The sequence below is a fragment of the Salvelinus namaycush genome, chromosome 37, assembly GCF_016432855.1.
Source record: "Salvelinus namaycush isolate Seneca chromosome 37, SaNama_1.0, whole genome shotgun sequence".
Classification (NCBI taxonomy): Eukaryota; Metazoa; Chordata; class Actinopteri; order Salmoniformes; family Salmonidae; genus Salvelinus; species Salvelinus namaycush.
Window position 1 is genome coordinate 9,739,947 of NC_052343.1, and position 17,056 is coordinate 9,757,002.

At 40.7% G+C, this 17,056-nt stretch overlaps 1 protein-coding gene across 1 annotated transcript; it reads left to right on the forward strand.

Annotated features, from left to right (window-relative positions):
• The first annotated feature begins 6,597 nt into the window (after positions 1-6,597).
• On the forward strand, positions 6,598-11,157 carry LOC120031433 (myelin-associated glycoprotein-like). The gene is made up of 8 exons (XM_038977183.1): positions 6,598-6,680; positions 7,797-8,153; positions 8,280-8,585; positions 8,678-8,947; positions 9,053-9,364; positions 9,761-9,848; positions 9,922-9,991; positions 10,463-11,157. Exons 1-8 carry the CDS (start codon positions 6,629-6,631, stop codon positions 11,060-11,062), a joined length of 2,055 nt encoding a protein of 684 aa, XP_038833111.1. The 5' UTR covers positions 6,598-6,628; the 3' UTR covers positions 11,063-11,157.
• The last annotated feature ends 5,899 nt before the right edge of the window (positions 11,158-17,056 follow it).

The following is a 17,056-nucleotide window of genomic DNA, read 5'->3' on the forward strand; positions in this document are numbered from 1 at the left end:
AGAGACATTTATTTGGATACATCGATAACAATGAGCTAATGAGGAGCGATTTCGCCTGGCATACAGTAGGAAATGTGTTCTGTTGTTAGGACACTGTTGATCAGAGGAGCTAGCCAACAACACAGCTAACACAATCACTTCAAACTGAAGCTGTAAAGACGAAACTAGCTGCACTTTGTTTCGTTTTACCTTTTTTCAATTGACATTTCTTTGTATATATCTATAAAAACTATGCCAGCTGATTTAATGTCTCGTCCTGACTCCTGACACTTACACGTTCATTACTATGGCACAACTGGATATCGAATTTGAATATTGAAACACTGTTGCAAATGTCAGAGACAGACAGCAAGGTTTATACAAATCTCTGCTGTTGAAAACTAAATGTTAGTCTCAAAAACAATGTTAGACAATGTCTAGATGTTTTTTATAGTGGAGATCAAGTTTATAACTTGCCTGGATGAGCTGACGAGACAGTGGATTGCGCAGTCAGATGGAACAAAGTAAATAGGCATTTTAACGTCATAGATTTATCTGGTGGGAATTTGTGGAAAAAAACCCTAGCTGGAATGCACTTTTAACCAATCAACATTCAGGATTAAAAACACCAGTTGTATAAACTTTATTATACTGTACACTGATTGTACAAAACATTTTATACAACGGGTATAAAATTACTACCGGCTAAATTACAAATTACTACCGGCTAAATCTATGACATTAAATGCCTATTTTCTCTGTTCCGTCTGACTACATAATCCACTGTCTCGTAGTTTGTGGTGACTAAATATCTAGTTTTTCTTTCATACTTGGCTTACTGTTTTACTGAGTTCTAGATACAAACCATAAGCATTCTTTCTTATGATTTCACTTTAGCTCTTTTAAATCGTTCATGTGCAAAAAAATAACAGAGCATTGTATTTCGAAAGATATTGTTTCTGTGTTTTTTGCTATCCATTCTTCAGTCTAAACTGTTTATTTCAGATGCTCTGTGCCAAAACCAAAAGGTGGCAGTGTTGATGCCTCCAATTATAGAGGCTCTGAGTGGATCTTGTGTGCTCATTCCATGTAGATTTACACTGGAGTCTACATGTTAGTCATTCCTCACTTGTCCATGTAAAGGAACATGGACTAGAGGTTTCGGGAATACAGTGTTAGAGGCAGTGTTAAAGATTGTGCTGGGGACTTGCTTGAGAAGGACTGCACCACTATCCTGAACATCCCTTATCCCCGTTCCTACCTATCCCAATATTACCTCAACCTTGAATAAGACAACAGTCTTCCGTCTGTATTTTCTGAAAGCATCAATATCGATGTTAAAGGTACATGATTACTATTTTCAACAGTTCTGTGTTTTTTTTTTATTTCTGGTGGTTGAGCCTAGTTACTGTGTTCACATGTTTATGCAGCTGGTTTATTAATACGTTGGAGAAATGATCAATAAGGTGGAGAAAGAGTGCTTCGTTTCTTGTCACTTCATTTAGGAATAGTAAAGCAACCCATTTGGATTCGACAACACTTCCGGTAGCTACTCACCACAATGCTAAAGGTCACATTCTCATGGAATCCAATGGGCTGCTATAGCATTAGCTAGCCTAGCATGTGGTGTAATATGAATGGCATATTACGCCCCATCACCATTTAACGATTATCCTATTCTCTGTATAAATCAGTTACGGAGTCTGTGGATTTGGTAGCTAACAAAGTAACTTAAACATCTCCCTGTCATATTCATCAGTTCCATCCATAATATGTGGGGTGGTCATTGTCCTGTGGATTCTAAGTGTAGTCTTCAGAGTCTACAAACATACCAAGTCAAATTAAATTACGTACTTACCTAAGACCTTGTATTTCATGGAAATCTTTTTAAATGTGTATATAAAGATATATATGTGTTTCATATACTAGCAGATTATCCAGAGGACTGAAGGTATGTCGGTAGCACTGTAGATTACAGTACAGAAATACTTTGGAATTACCTAGAAATGACATGGTAATAATTGGTTGTTTCTGGTAATTGTTTGTACATGTTTTAGTGACAGTAATAGGTAACTTATTGTAATTACCTAGAAATAACCATTTTAATATTGTTAAACAATCTTTATGTTCTTGATTTCATTATGCTCTAAATATTGTATTATGTGAGGCACTTATTGCAACAAAGGGCCAGGCAGCAGATTATTCATATGCCATCTCCAAAGTGACCTCTACTTATGAGTCATACAGGTGAGAGCACTCTTTAGGCTAGTATTTGTGATCATTGTCATACATAAAATCACTATAGTTTTCACACTTTTGGAAATGTGTAAATAAGGAATATTTATTTGACCATATAACGTGTGTGTGTGTGTGTGTAAGTGTGTGCGTTTGTGCATGTGTGTGTGTGTCAGATGAAAATGTGGCAGCAGAGGAGCACAGAGAGAGACCAGTAGTAGTGATATGTGAACACTGCAGAGGGGACAGCGGCAGTAACACCATGAGCGTAACTTTGGATTCACGGTTTCGGCTCTACCTGAGAGACGTGAATACAGGGAACGTGGTAATAGACCTCATCAGAATCGTTTTAATCTATCAGATGCATGTAAATAACAAGCTTAAATCAAGCTTTTCACTTTGTCATCTCCAAATACTTTGGTTTTACCATCCATTTCCACCCTTTATGTCTCTTTCAGTTCATCTGTATTTCAGATTTTATTGCACATTTGTATATTCATTTTGTAATCATATCACATCTACTCATTTCTTGATGATGATTAGGATGATGATGAGTAATTGGTTAATTGTGCTAGATAGTTCTTCACTTGTGGTCCTATGCAGCTCAGTTGGTACAGCATGGCACCAGGATAGTGGGTTTGGTTCCCGGGACAAACCGTATCTAACATGTATGCACACATAACAGTAAGGGACTGTAAAAAAAAGTATTGGGGGAGACGGGATGTCATTAAAAACTATAACAAATAAACATTTTCACGTGACCCTCCCCTTTGCTTTACCCTCCCTGCGCGACTTCTGTTCTAACTCGCCCTGGTCAACTGTAAGTGCTGTTATTTTGTGAAGTGGAAACATCTAGGAGCAAAAACGTCTCAGCCACAAGGTGGTAGGCCACACAAGCTCACAGAACGGGACCGCAGAGTGCTGAAGCACGTAGCGTGTAAAAAACATTTGTCCTTGGTTGCAACACTCACTACCAAGTTCCAAACTACCTCTGGAAGCAACGTGAGCACAATAACTGTTTGTCGGGTTTCCATGGCTGAGCAGCAGCACACAATTCTAATATCACCATGCGCAATGCCAAGCGTTGACTGAAGTGGTGTAAAGCTCGGCGTGGAAACGCATTCTCTGGAGTGATGAATCAAGCTTCATCATCTGGCAGTCCAACGGACGAATCTGGGTTTAGCATATGCCAGGAGAATGCTAAATGACCCAATGCATAGTGCCAACTGTAAAGTTTGGTGGAGGAGGAATAATGGTCTGGGGCTGTTTATCATGGTTCGGGCTAGGCCTCTTAGTTGCATTGAAGGGAAATTGTAAAGCTGCAGCATACAACGACAATCTAGACGATTCTGTTCAACTTTGTGGCAACAGTTTGGGGAAGGCCTTTTCCTGCTTCAGTATGACAATGCCCCCGTGCAAAAATCTGTTAATGCAGTATGCGAATTGGAGTGTGTCCATGGTGTCTGGGATGACGGTGTTGATGTGAGCCATGACCAGCCTTTGAAAGCAATTCATGGCTACAAATGTGAGTGCTACAGAGTGATAGTGTTGATGGAATTTATATGAATGACTAGAATAGTCGACCCTGAAGCCGTCTAATCGTATGAGAATGAAATTGATTAGAATTATGTATGACCATAGTCTGTACAATATGTCTATAAACCTTATTTGAATAACAGCCAGACTGTCTGAGCAAGATTCAGTGCCGACCTTGGCTGGGGCCACTGAGAGTACTTTCCAGCGTCTCCCTATCTTGAGGGAGGATGGGGAGTAAGTCTCCCGGAATCCCCTAATCTTGTCGGCTGGGTAGCAGGACATTGTGTGAATGTGTGTGCGTATGTTAGTGTGAATGTGTGTGCGTATGTTTGTGTGAATGTGTGTGCGTGAGAAGCCAGTATAAAATGAATTGTTTTGTACCATAGAGCAGCACGCTCTCGTAAATACATTTTCTGACTATTGTAGCTGGGCCTCCGTCTGATTCATTTCAACCAGTTTCCTACAAATTCTGGGTTTCAGGCTGAGTAGTTAATTGAATTGGGTTTATGAACATGGAGAACATAATTCTGGTGACAGATAGTCATTTAGACAGGTTACCTTGGTGTTCTTGTAGGTATTACAGACTGGGTCAGGGAGAGATTGATCATGTCAGTGAAGACACCTGCCAGCTAAATGGCTATTATTCAATGACAATCATGTTCTTGGAAACTGCATTTCATGGCCATGTATTTTAATTTGTTTAACACTTTGTTTGGTTACGACATGATTCCATGTGTTATTTCATAGTTTTGATGTCTTCACTATTATTCTACATTGTAGAAAATAGTATTAATAAAGAAAAACCCATGAATGAGTAGGTGTGTCCAAACTTTTGACTGGTACTGTATATATATATGTTTATGTATATATATGTATGTATATTATCTCCTCAACACTGAAGGGTTAATATATTGTGTAGAGTAACATTTACATAAATTCATCATCAAAGATACTTTTATTAATTTCTTCATGTAATTTCTCTCTTTCCAAGCCCTTTGAATTGTACGTTTATGATATCCACATAAAGTTTGCTTTTACTTCTTCTTTGAATGGTAGCCCATTGAGTAGTAACTATGGAAAGTCACAAGTTATGCAACATATCAAACGTGTCATTTCCTTCAGCCATCGATGTTTTGAGCAGTTATTGCCCCATTAAACTGGAACTCGCTGTAAAAATAGACTTGAAACTATATCATTACATTTGTGGATTTAAATCTCTGTATGAATTTCAGTTGGCTGTATTCCTTTAAAATTAAAATTAAAAATAAAAAGAGAAATAAAGAGAAATATTGTAAGGGGTTTCTGTGTAATTTACAGGTCACTGGGTTAATTGTCTGCATGTATTTCATCTGGAATCAGAGGATGTTGCCTTCCTTGTGAAGCTTGATATATTTCACTAGTAAATGTGATTAAAAAGAAAATCTGAAAATCATTTGATACTACAGATGAAGGCTAGCGCTTGTGGGTTGACACTTATTCAATGAAGGAAAATTCTGTGTTTCGCAAACAGCAGTGCCACTTCTTCTGAATGTCTGCAGTGACAGGCAGCTAGACAACAGACAGCACTTCAGGTGTCATTTATAAAGCCTGAATTGTGCATTGGATTTGAACAGATGACCATTGCGTGAATACTGGTAAGAGGTCAAAGACACTATTTCTGTTTGTACTATTTCTGTTATGGTAATTCATGTGACTGTCCCAATTTTGTAATGTGGAGAAGCATTTTAAAGTTTATGTACATGTGTCCCCACGTGTTGATATTTTGGGATGAGTTGGATTTGGGAACACATTTCAGATATTGATAGCATCTATTTAAAATCGATTGTAGATATTGTCAAGTTCAACTAGGCTACATTTTCTTTAGTGGGTCAGGTGTAGGCTACATCTACATTTTCTTTAGTGGGTCAGGTGTAGGCTACATATACATTTTCTTTAGTGGGTCAGGTGTAGGCTACATCTACATTTTCTTTAGTGGGTCAGGTGTAGGCTACATCTACATTTTCTTTAGTGGGTCAGGTGTAGGCTACATCTACATTTTCTTTAGTGGGTTAGGTGTAGGCTACATCTACATTTTCTTTAGTGGGTCAGGTGTAGGCTACATCTACATTTTCTTTAGTGGGTCAGGTGTAGGCTACATCTACATTTTCTTTAGTGGGTCAGGTGTAGGCTACATCTACATTTTCTTTAGTGGGTCAGGTGTAGGCTACATCTACATTTTCTTTAGTGGGTCAGGTGTAGGCTACATCTACATTTTCTTTAGTGGGTCAGGTGTAGGCTGCATCTACATTTGCACAAATATCAACCTAATCAGCTCACAGCTCTTTACACATCATTAATTTGTATTGGTCAGTATTTTCAATGGAAATGAATCTACACCCAAAATATGAACCTGTTTGACTTTATTATGCTCAATTTAGGTATTTATACTTACTCAGAATCAACACAGCTTCATTGGCTTCAGGGTATAATGAAATAATGTATTTTTTATTCTATATTTATGTGAGAAATATGTTCATGTTACTATGATTCAAATCTCATTATGATACAAATGTTTGTAATGTAGCCAACATGTCCAATAAAAAGCAAGAAAACTCACACTGTCTTGTGGAGAATAGGGTCAATGTTGTTTCAGTTCCCTACAATCAAAATCTGTGTGAATCATTCCATTAATGACAAATCAAAACTAAAATGTCAACATTTTGATGTGTTTAACTTTAATTAAAAGTTATTTTCACTGTTGGTTTTATGTTTTAAAATATGAAGACAATGTAATGAAGTGTGTCTGCTGCCTCTGTACTGAACGTGTATGTCTGTCTGTCTGTCCAGACAGTGTTTCATATCAGGTGAGCTCATCTGACCCTTTCTGATACAGAGAATCATGCACATCACAGGAGCTGAAAGACTCATCCTCATTGGTGGTCTGCTGCAAGGTGGGTCGCTGTGGGAAACGCTGGGTCTGATGAACTGCTTTCTTGCATCTCCCATTGTACTTTACCATTTACGTTTGATAGGTTATCTGTAGCTCGGTTCCCATCCAATTGACGACAGATTTTCAAGTGAATATTAAAAAATCTGCATAAAGAAAATATGAGTTGAAAATGCGATGGAAACACTATGAACTTTAGATTTTGATTTGGTACATAAAAATTTAGCAAAAGCAAAAATGTACATTTTGTGTGCACTATGTCATCATGCACTGATTTCTATCCACAACAAGTCTATTTGGTGGAAACACAACACTGGTGGGAAAATGCAAATTTTTTCTTTATCGGATTTTAGAATATTCACATGAAAATCTGTCGCCGATTGGATGTAAACCTAGCTACTGCCATCATGATTTTTTGTTGTTATACGGTATGACTTTACTCGCATATAAACTGTGGATGGAAACATGATTAGTGTTCTGATCCTTATTAACAGCACAGCGCAGTCAACACTCAGTTTTTCCTGTGTTTAGAATCATATTTATACAACAGCTGATGAAACTAACGCTGTAATAATGTGATCGGTGTTATTTCCCGAGAGTGGCTGGTTGAAATACAGGACCTTCTAATCAGCAGGTTGTCCATGGGTGGAGTTTTGTCTTGCCTAGTGACATCACCAGGGGGGTAAAGTTAATAGACAAATACAAAGAGCGTTTCAAACCTCTCTGCCAATAACTTAGTTTTAAGGTTACATATCCCTTCTCTGCTCAGGTGGATTGAGCCACACTGTGGTTAATGCACCATTATGTGCCCTTCCCCACTCCCAGACAGTCCTAGCACAATTCTTGCTTGAGAAATAAATAAATAAAAATTGCTTTATTGTTACCCAGAAATAATTTGATATTGAGATAAAAACGTTTGCGCTGGGCCTTTAAAAGGATAGTTCATACAATCCATGTCTACTAGCATTGCTACACCCCCCCAAAATGCTAGCCAGATTATTCTGCACATCGCTAAATAACTAGCCAACATATTCTTTTACGGTTTGTAGGAAAAAACAACACCCTAGTGAAGTTGAAAATGACCTAACACCCAGTCCAATAGTTTGTTGTGTTATTTCAGGTTTTCTGTGCCTAGACTTTGCAGCTCTGATGCCTCAGAATATAAAGGCTCTGCGTGGATCTTGTGTGGCCATTCCCTGTTCATTTACACTGCGATCTGGATTTGAGTCGTTCCTCACAACTTCATGTAAAGGAATATGGAGGAAAGGATGGACAGGAGGAAACGTGTTTGATTCTGGTCTCACAGGAACAGGCTTTAACACCATTCAAGGGAATCTAACTGGGAACTTGCAGCAGAAGGAATGCACCACAATCCTGAATGACTTATCTTCTTTCAATGACTACTTTTCATTCAGAATTGAATGTTACAATGGTCTGAGATATAGTTTTCCAGAACGTGTCACAATTTTTGTAAAAGGTAGAGTATCATTAGAATATATTTGTTTTGTGTTGTGTGTGGTGTGTTCATTTAAGTTGCAGGTTTGAACTGGCTGTATTTAATGCACTTCTCGTGTTATAAAAGTTATTTTTTTTACTCCCTCAGAAAATCCATCCAAACCCACTCTAAGTCCAGAAACAGTAAATGTGATGGAGGGGACCACAGTGAATTTGATCTGCTCTGCTGCAGCCCCCTGTCCCTCACTCCCTCCAACTCTGACATGGACCCCCACATTGAGTGACAGTGTGGAGGATTTGCAGGAGACTCCGAATCGAGTCATAACTTCTCTCCTGAACTTTACCGCTTCACATGTCCACCATGGAGAGAAGATCTCCTGCACTGCGCTGTACAAACGACAAGCTGGCAAGAGTGATAAATCATCCAAAACTTATCTGACAGTCGCTGTTCTTTGTAAGTTGATTCATGCATGGTAAGTTTGATTCATGTATGGTAAGTTAATTATTTCTATAGAATTTGACAACTTTCTGTGCACTCTCCCTCAGACTCTCCCAAGAACACCTCAGTGTCAGTCAGTCCCTCTGGTTCAGTGGTAGAGGGCAGCTCTGTGACTCTGACTTGCAGCAGCAATGCCAACCCAGCAGTGAAGAACTACACCTGGTACAGAGTTGAGGGAAGTGAGAAGGACATTGTCGGGTCTGATAAGGACCTCAACATCTTCAATGTGACCAGGCTTTCAAATGAACAGTACAACTGTGAGGCTCAGAATGTCCATGGACTGCAGACCTCTGAAGCCATCAGTATCAATGTAACATGTATGTACTGTATAGTATTTATTCTACTGATTATGAATCACAATCACTCATTAATCTGAATGAACTATTAAGAATAATCGTGTCCTCCCTGTCTGTTCGCTGTAGTTGCTTCAGAGATCCTGAACACCTCTCACTGCATCAGGATTTCAGATACATCTCAGATCAGATGTTTCTGTGATAGCTATGGAAACCCTGCTCCCACACTGGTGTGGCAACTGGCTGGAGAGTCTGTCAATTACTCCACAAACACCATCATCAGGGAGGAACCAATAGGCCGAGCAGGCTTGAGGAGCTCCCTCACCATCCACCAATCACAGGAAGAGGAAATACCCAGTCTGGTCTGCCTCAGCTCCAACTTTGATGTTTTTGACAGCTTCTCATTTGACTTAACATCAATGAAAACATATGAAGGTACAGGTAGGAGACATTTGTCCTGCTCTACACCAAAATTAGTTCCTAACAGTTCCCCGGTCCCACTAACCATTCAAGAGCTTGGAACAATAAGGTTTATCTTTGTTTTTGTCAAAATGTAATTATTGACATAGCCTTGTTCTGTTTAATGTTCTCTACGTATATAGTAAAAAATACCTCTATTCATGTTCAAAAGAATACAAAATAAAAATGTCTGACACAATTCAAAACAATGACGGTTCGGAACTTTAAAGCCAATTATCTCAGAATCATCTTTTTGAAACAAGAACCTTATAGTCCCAAGCTCTCACATTGCCAAATAAGAAGGATTTTTAGTACAAAGAAGGAATTGTGGCGCTTGTTTTACACCTCATTTGTTTGCGCTATGTTGTGATTGCACAGGTTTCCATCTTCTCTCTCTGTTGATCGGGGCTGGTGTGGGGGCAGGAGTGATGATGCTCCTATGCATCCCTCTGCTTCTCATCTGCAAGTAAGTGACTGACACAGGGGCTGGACTGGTATTTGACGGCATTATCTTAACATCTCTGTTGTTTTGCTCTCAGGCATAGGAGAGCCAGGCAGTCACCAAACAAAAGACAGAAGGACACAGCAGAGTTCATAGTGACTGATGAGGTAAGTAACTACACTGACATTCCGACATTGCACATGTGTATGTGCTTACAGTCTAACAATGTGGAAAGGCGTTGATATACATATCTCACAGAAGAGCGTGCATGAACACCCTATTACACATCCTAGATGGCGCACACATTTCAGCACTGGTATTTTTGTTGCAGTGAAAGATAAGAGGTAGCTTGGCTGTGAAAATGCAAAAATCAACCGTGTGCATGAAGAGGAACTCAAGTCAGTTTAGGCTGCGGTGGTACATTACTGTAATCAAGTCTTTTGCAACCATATTGTCTGGATCTCATGTTAAACAACAAGCTAACAACTAGCCCTTTCCTATCCAGTGGTTGACTTGCTCATATGATTGTTTTGCATTGTTTTGTGTGGACACCAGGAAGTTACAGCTAATAGGAGTCCACATAAAAAAACTTGGCCAATAAACATATAAACTCCTCTAATGTGATGCTTACCCCTCAGACCCTCTTTCAGGAGGAGGACAATGTCTATGCCAATAAAGCCATGCTGGACGAGGCCCTCTGGCCCAACAGGACAGTGGACAGGGAAATTGACGACACAGACCTCCTCCACTACGTCAACTTGAACTTATCCAAACTCCAGGCCAAGGTGGCCGAGCGGGGGGAGGGGGAGGGAGAGATCAGGGGAGTCGCCTCCAAAACCACAGAGTACGCAGTGATCCGCCTGCACTCCACAGGTAGTATCGAGGGAGGGGCTGAGAAGAAGGAGGCCAATCCTGCTCTGGAGCAGGGGGATCACGCTGAAGACCATGGAGCTAAAGTCTTGGAAGAATCCCAGGCAGGGCACGAGAGTGACGGGGAAGAAGAAGTTGCAAAGGATTCTGCGCTGCCTGAGCTACAGGGCGTGACTAATTCTGCCCTCAGTGTCCAGGAGTCTCCAGAGGCCCCACTGGGAGAATCTGAGCAGCACAACACAACAGAAACCGCTGTGGATGAGGTGACACTGCTTTCTGAGCCGAAAGATTCCTCTAATGGTGAAGAGGAGGAAATGTATGGGAACATATGTCGTGGTCAGGTCATATCTGAAGCAAATTATGGATAACCTGAGTTAGATAGGAGGAAGAGTAGGAGAGTGCACAGTAAGCTGCTGTATAGAGGGAGGAAAGCTTAAATCAAAATAAAATCAAATAAAATCAAATTTTGTTTGTCACATACACATGGTTAGCAGATGTTAATGCGAGTGTAGCGAAATGCTTGTGCTTCTAGTTCCGACAATACAGTAATAACCAACGAGTAATCTAACCTAACAATTCCACAACTACTACCTTATACACACAAGTGTAAAGGGATAAAGAATATGTACATAAAGATATATGAATGAGTGATGGTACAGAACGGCATAGGCAAGATGCAGTAGATGGTATAGAGTACAGTATATACATATGAGATGAGTAATGTAGGGTATATAAACATGAAGTGGCATAGTTTAAAGTGGCTAGTGATACATGTATTACATAAAGATGGCAAGATGCAGTAGATGATATAGAGTACAGTATATACATATGAGATGAGTAATGTAGGGTATGTAAACATTATATTAAGTGGCATTGTTTAAAGTGGCTAGTGATATATTTTTACATAAATTTCCATCAATTCCCATTATTAAAGTGGCTGGAGTTGAGTCAGTATGTTGGCAGCAGCCACTAAATGTTAATGGTGGCTGTTTAACAGTCTGATGGCCTTGAGATAGAAGCTGTTTTTCAGTCTCTCGGTCCCTGCTTTGATGCATCTGTACTGACCTCGCCTTCTGGATGATAGCAAGGTGAACAGGCAGTGGCTTGGGTGGTTGTTGTCCTTGATGATCTTTATGGCCTTCCTGTGACATCGGGTGGTGTAGGTGTCCTGGAGGGCAGGTAGTTTGCCCCCGGTGATGCGTTGTGCAGACCTCACTACCCTCTGGAGAGCCTTACGGTTGTGGGCGGAGCAGTTGCCGTACCAGGCGGTGATACAGCCCGACAGGATACTCTCGATTGTGCATCTGTAGAAGTTTGTGAGTGCTTTTGGTGACAAGCCAAATTTCTTCAGCCTCCTGAGGTTGAAGAGGCGCTGCTGCGCCTTCTTCACAACGCTGTCTGTGTGGGTGGACCAATTCAGTTTGTCCGTGATGTGTACGCCGAGGAACTTAAAACTTATTACCCTCTCCACTACTGTCCCGTCAATGTGGATAGGGGGGTGCTCCCTCTGCTGTTTCCTGAAGTCCACAATCATCTCCTTTGTTTTGTTGACGTTGAGTGTGAGGTTATTTCCTGACACCACACTCCGAGGGCCCTCACCTCCTCGCTGTAGGCCGTCTCGTCGTTGTTGGTAATCAAGCCTACCACTGTAGTGTCGTCCGCAAACTTGATGATTGAGTTGGAGGCGTGCATGGCCACGCAGTCGTGGGTGAACAGGGAGTACAGGAGAGGGCTCAGAACGGACCCTTGTGGGGCCCCAGTGTTGAGGATCAGCGGGGTGGAGATGTTGTTACCTACCCTCACCACCTGGGGGTGGCCCGTCAGGAAGTCCAGTACCCAGTTGCACAGGGCAGGGTCGAGACCCAGGGTCTCGAGCTTGATGACGAGTTTGGAGGGTACTATGGTGTTAAATGCTGAGCTGTAGTCGATGAACAGCATTCTCACATAGGTATTCCTCTTGTCCAGATGGGTTAGGGCAGTGTGCAGTGTGGTTGCGATTGCGTCGTCTGTGGACCTATTGGGTCGGTAAGCAAATTGGAGTGGGTCTAGGGTGTCAGGTGGGGTGGAGGTGATATGGTCCTTGACTAGTCTCTCAAAGCACTTCATGATGACGGAAGTGAGTGCTATGGGGCGGTAGTCGTTTAGCTCAGTTACCTTAGCTTTCTTGGGAACAGGAACAATGGTGGCCCTCTTGAAGCATGTGGGAACAGCAGACTGGGATAAGGATTGATTGAATATGTCCGTAAACACACCAGCCAGCTGGTCTGCACATGCTCTGAGGACGCGGCTGGGAATGCCGTCTGGGCCTGCAGCCCTGCGAGGGTTAACACGTTTAAATGTTTTACTCACCTCGGCTGCAGTGAAGGAGAGCCCGCAGGTTTTGGTAGCGGGCCGTGTCAGTGGCACTGTATTGTCCTCAAAGCGAGCAAAAAAGTGATTTAGTTTGTCTGGGAGCAAGACATCCTGGTCCGCGACGGGGCTGGTTTTCTTTTTGTAATCCGTGATTGACTGTAGACCCTGCCACATACCTCTTGTGTCTGAGCTGTTGAATTGCGACTCTACTTTGTCTCTATACTGGCACTTAGCTTGTTTGATTGCCTTGCGGAGGGAATAGCTACACTGTTTGTATTCGGTCATGTTTCCGGTCACCTTGTCCTGGTTAAAAGCAGTGGTTCGCGCTTTCAGTTTCGTGCGAATGCTGCCATCAATCCACGGTTTCTGGTTTGGGATTTTTTTTATCTTTGCTGTGAGTATTACGTCACTGATGCACTTTCTAATGAATTCGCTCACCGAATCAGCGTATTTGTCAATGTTGTTGTTGGACGTAATGCGGAACATATCCCAATCCACGTGATCGAAGCAGTCTTGAAGCGTGGAATCAGATTGGTCGGACCAGCGTTGAACAGACCTGAGCGCGGGAACTTCTTGTTTTAGTTTCTGTTTGTAGGCTGGAAGCAACAAAATGGAGTCGTGGTCAGCTTTTCCGAAAGGAGGGCGGCGGGGGGGGGGGGCCTTATATGCGTCGCGGAAGTTAGAATAACAATGATCTAGGGTTTTACCAGCCCTGGTATTACAATCGATATGCTGATAGAATTTAGGGAGTTTTGTTTTCAGATTAGCCTTGTTAAAATCCCCAGCTACGATGAATGCAGCCTCAGGGTGTGTGGTTTCCAGTTTCCAGTTTACATAGAGTCAGATAAAGTTCGTTCAGGGCCATCGATGTGTCTGCTTGGGGGGGAATATATACGGCTGTGATTATAATCGAAGAGAATTCCCTTGGTAGATAATGCGGTCGACATTTGATTGTGAGGAATTCTAAGTCAGGTGAACAGAATGACTTGAGTTCCTGTATGTTGTTATGATCACACCACGTCTCGTTAATCATAAGGCATACCCCCCCGCCCCTCTTCTTAACAGAAAGATGTTTTTTTCTGTTGGCGCGATGCGTGAAGAAACCAGCTGGCCTCACCGACTCCGTTAGCGTCTCTCGAGTGAGCCATGTTTCCGTGAAGCAAAGAACGTTACAGTCTCTGATGTCTCTCTGGAATGCTGCCCTTGCTCGGATTTCATCAACCTTGTTGTCAAGAGACTGGACATTGGCGAGTAGTATGCTAGGGAGTGGAGCGCGGTGTGCCCTTCTCCGGAGCCTGACCAGAAGACCGCTTCGTTTGCCCCTTTTACGGCGTCGTTGTTTAGGGTCACCGGCTGGGATCAGATCCATTGTATTGGGTGGAAGGCAAAACACAGGATCCGCTTCGGGAGAGTCATATTCCTGGTCGTAATGATAGTGAGTTGACGTTGCTCTTATATTCAGTAGTTCCTCCCGACTGTATGTAATGAAACCTAAGATTACCTGGGGTACCAATGTAAGAAATAACACGTAAAAAAACAAAATACTGCATAGTTTCCTAGGAACGCGAAGCGAGGCGGCCATCTCTGTCGGCGCCGGATGTAGAAGCAGATAAATGCAGATAAGGTTGTGAAAAATCACCCATAATGCACTGCAGAGACATCCTCGTCACCTTCCAAACTAGAACCAATATGTCCACCTTTTTTTTTAACACCAGTTATTCTACAGTGTCTGTTCATCAGTTGGATTTTCATCTCTATATATACAATATATACAAAAGTCTGTGGACACGCCTTCAAATTAGTGGATTCGGCTATTTCGGCTTAAAATTAAATCCAATAAGGAAATACATTAGATTTTGTCCTGCTGATCTACACAACCAACTCCACATTTTCAAAGTGAAAGAACAATTATATATCTTTTTTTTCCAATTTAATTAAACAAAAAACAAAGATGTCTTGATTGCGTATGTCTTCACACCCTAGAGGTAATACTTGGTGGAAGCACCTTTGGCCGCCATTATAGCTGTGAATCATTTTGAATAAGATTCTACTAACTTTGCACAACTCTTAGGCTAACACATACCCATTGTTTTTGTCCAAATAGCTCAAGCTCAGTAAATTTGGTTTGGGAGTCATTGGTGGACAGCAATATTCAAACATTGTCTCTAATTGTCAAGCAGATTAAAGTCAGCACAAGCCACAATACTTGAAAATACAGAGGGTTTCACTCTGTGTTGTGTAGTTCTGGATTTGGCCTGTGGTTTTTAATTTAGGCCAGAAAAATGTATTTGCCGTGTTGTCTTGCAGTATTACTTAACAGCCTTGTTGCAAACAGAATGGATGATTTGAAGGTGATTTTTTTTTAACACACACTTCCTCCTTTTCACTTTTCTATACAGGCTAGTAATGTGGAGTGAATGCAATGTTGTTGATCCTCCTGTTTGTGGTGGAAACATTGTGTTATTGGTGTGCTTGACCTCGGCAGGGATTGGAGAGTTTGTCAGGATCCTAATAAATATGAAAGGAGCAAAGCCCAGATAAACAGTTAGAAACCCTCAGTCTTCTGAATACCAAACACTGGGATAGAGGTGTATTTTTCAGCGAGTCAATTGCACACATTTTAATCTCAAAGACACACAAGAATGGCTTTCCAATAGCTGTTGACTGCTTCTGAATGGTCCAGTGTGGCTCAGTCCTGACTTAAATCTGCATGAAAATTTGAGACGAGGGGCTGGATTCAATCCGTATCGCTGTAGTCAAATCCAATGAAAATCAAATCAAGAAGCTGATTTTCAAGGTTTGAATATTGCTGTCCATCAATGACTCCCAACCAAATTTACTGGGCTTGAGCAATTTTGACAAAAACAGTGTGTATATGTTGCCCTATGAGGTGTTCAAAGTTGGTAGAATCTAAATCAAAATGATTCACAGCTCTAATGACTGCCAAAGGTGCTTCCACCAAGTATTACCTCTGGGGTGTAAAGACATACGTAATTAAGACAGCTCCGTTTCATTTTTTTTATTTATTAATTTGGAAAATGTTCTGTATTTTTTCTTTCACTTTTAAAATGTAGAGTAAGTTGTGTACATCAGTAGGAAAACAATCAAATGTCATACTTAAAAAAAAAAAATTGAAGGCACCAAAATGTGAAGACTGTGCAGGGGGTGTGTACACTTTCACTAGGCACTGTGTATGTTTTTTTATTCTGACTTTTTAACTGTGTTTTTATAGATTAGTGTTGTTCCTTACATACATTTTCATAATAATATTATATAATATAGTATAATATTTGTTTGTTTTGCAATGAGTTGTTACTCTTCTATGAATTTGTAACTTATTGTTACACAGAAAATGCGTATTTATGGACTTACAAAATGTGTGTGATGGTTATGAATCACTTCAACATGTTGTATTATTGTTTTTATTGTCTTTTTTTATTGAAAATGTATTTACAATGTTTAAAGCGGAATACAGGTGAATACAGGTTACAAGCAGTCAGTAATTTCAGCATGATTCAGTAACTATGTGAAGTCAGAAGTCAGTAATGATGCACATTGCAATGTTAAACAAATATGAAGACATGGTGTTAGTTGCATAGCATCTACACAATAGCACATCCTGTAATATGGGACATTTCTAAACAGTGAAGCATTTCTGTTTTGACAGCCAAGTAAGCACACATTGCATTGATGTACCACACGATGTTCAAACCCACTTTGAATGACGTCAATAAACTCTGTTTTCTGCCATTTTGGTCTTGACTGACTTGTAATTTCAAAGTACAGTTAAGGCAACTACCGGTACTTGAATGTGTTTTTATTGCTAACAATCCAGATGTAAAGCACTAGTCAAAAGTTTGGACACACTCATTCAAGGTTTTTCTATATGTTTACTATTTTCTACATTGTTGAATATTAGTGAAGACAACAAAATGATAAAATTACACATATGGAATCATGTAGTAACCAAAAAAGTGTTGAACAAATTTTATATTCTTCAAAGTAACCAT

What these genes read in the sequence shown, in the direction of transcription:
- LOC120031433 (XM_038977183.1), top strand. Translation starts at nt 6,629, where the DNA reads ATGCACATCACAGGAGCTGAAAGACTCATCCTCATTGGTGGTCTGCTG. An exon ending in TGTCACAATTTTTGTAAAAG is followed by an intron (nt 8,154 to 8,279) that starts GTAGAGTATCAT and finishes TTACTCCCTCAG; the next exon opens with AAAATCCATCCAAACCCACT. An exon ending in CCTCTGCTTCTCATCTGCAA is followed by an intron (nt 9,849 to 9,921) that starts GTAAGTGACTGA and finishes TTTTGCTCTCAG; the next exon opens with GCATAGGAGAGCCAGGCAGT.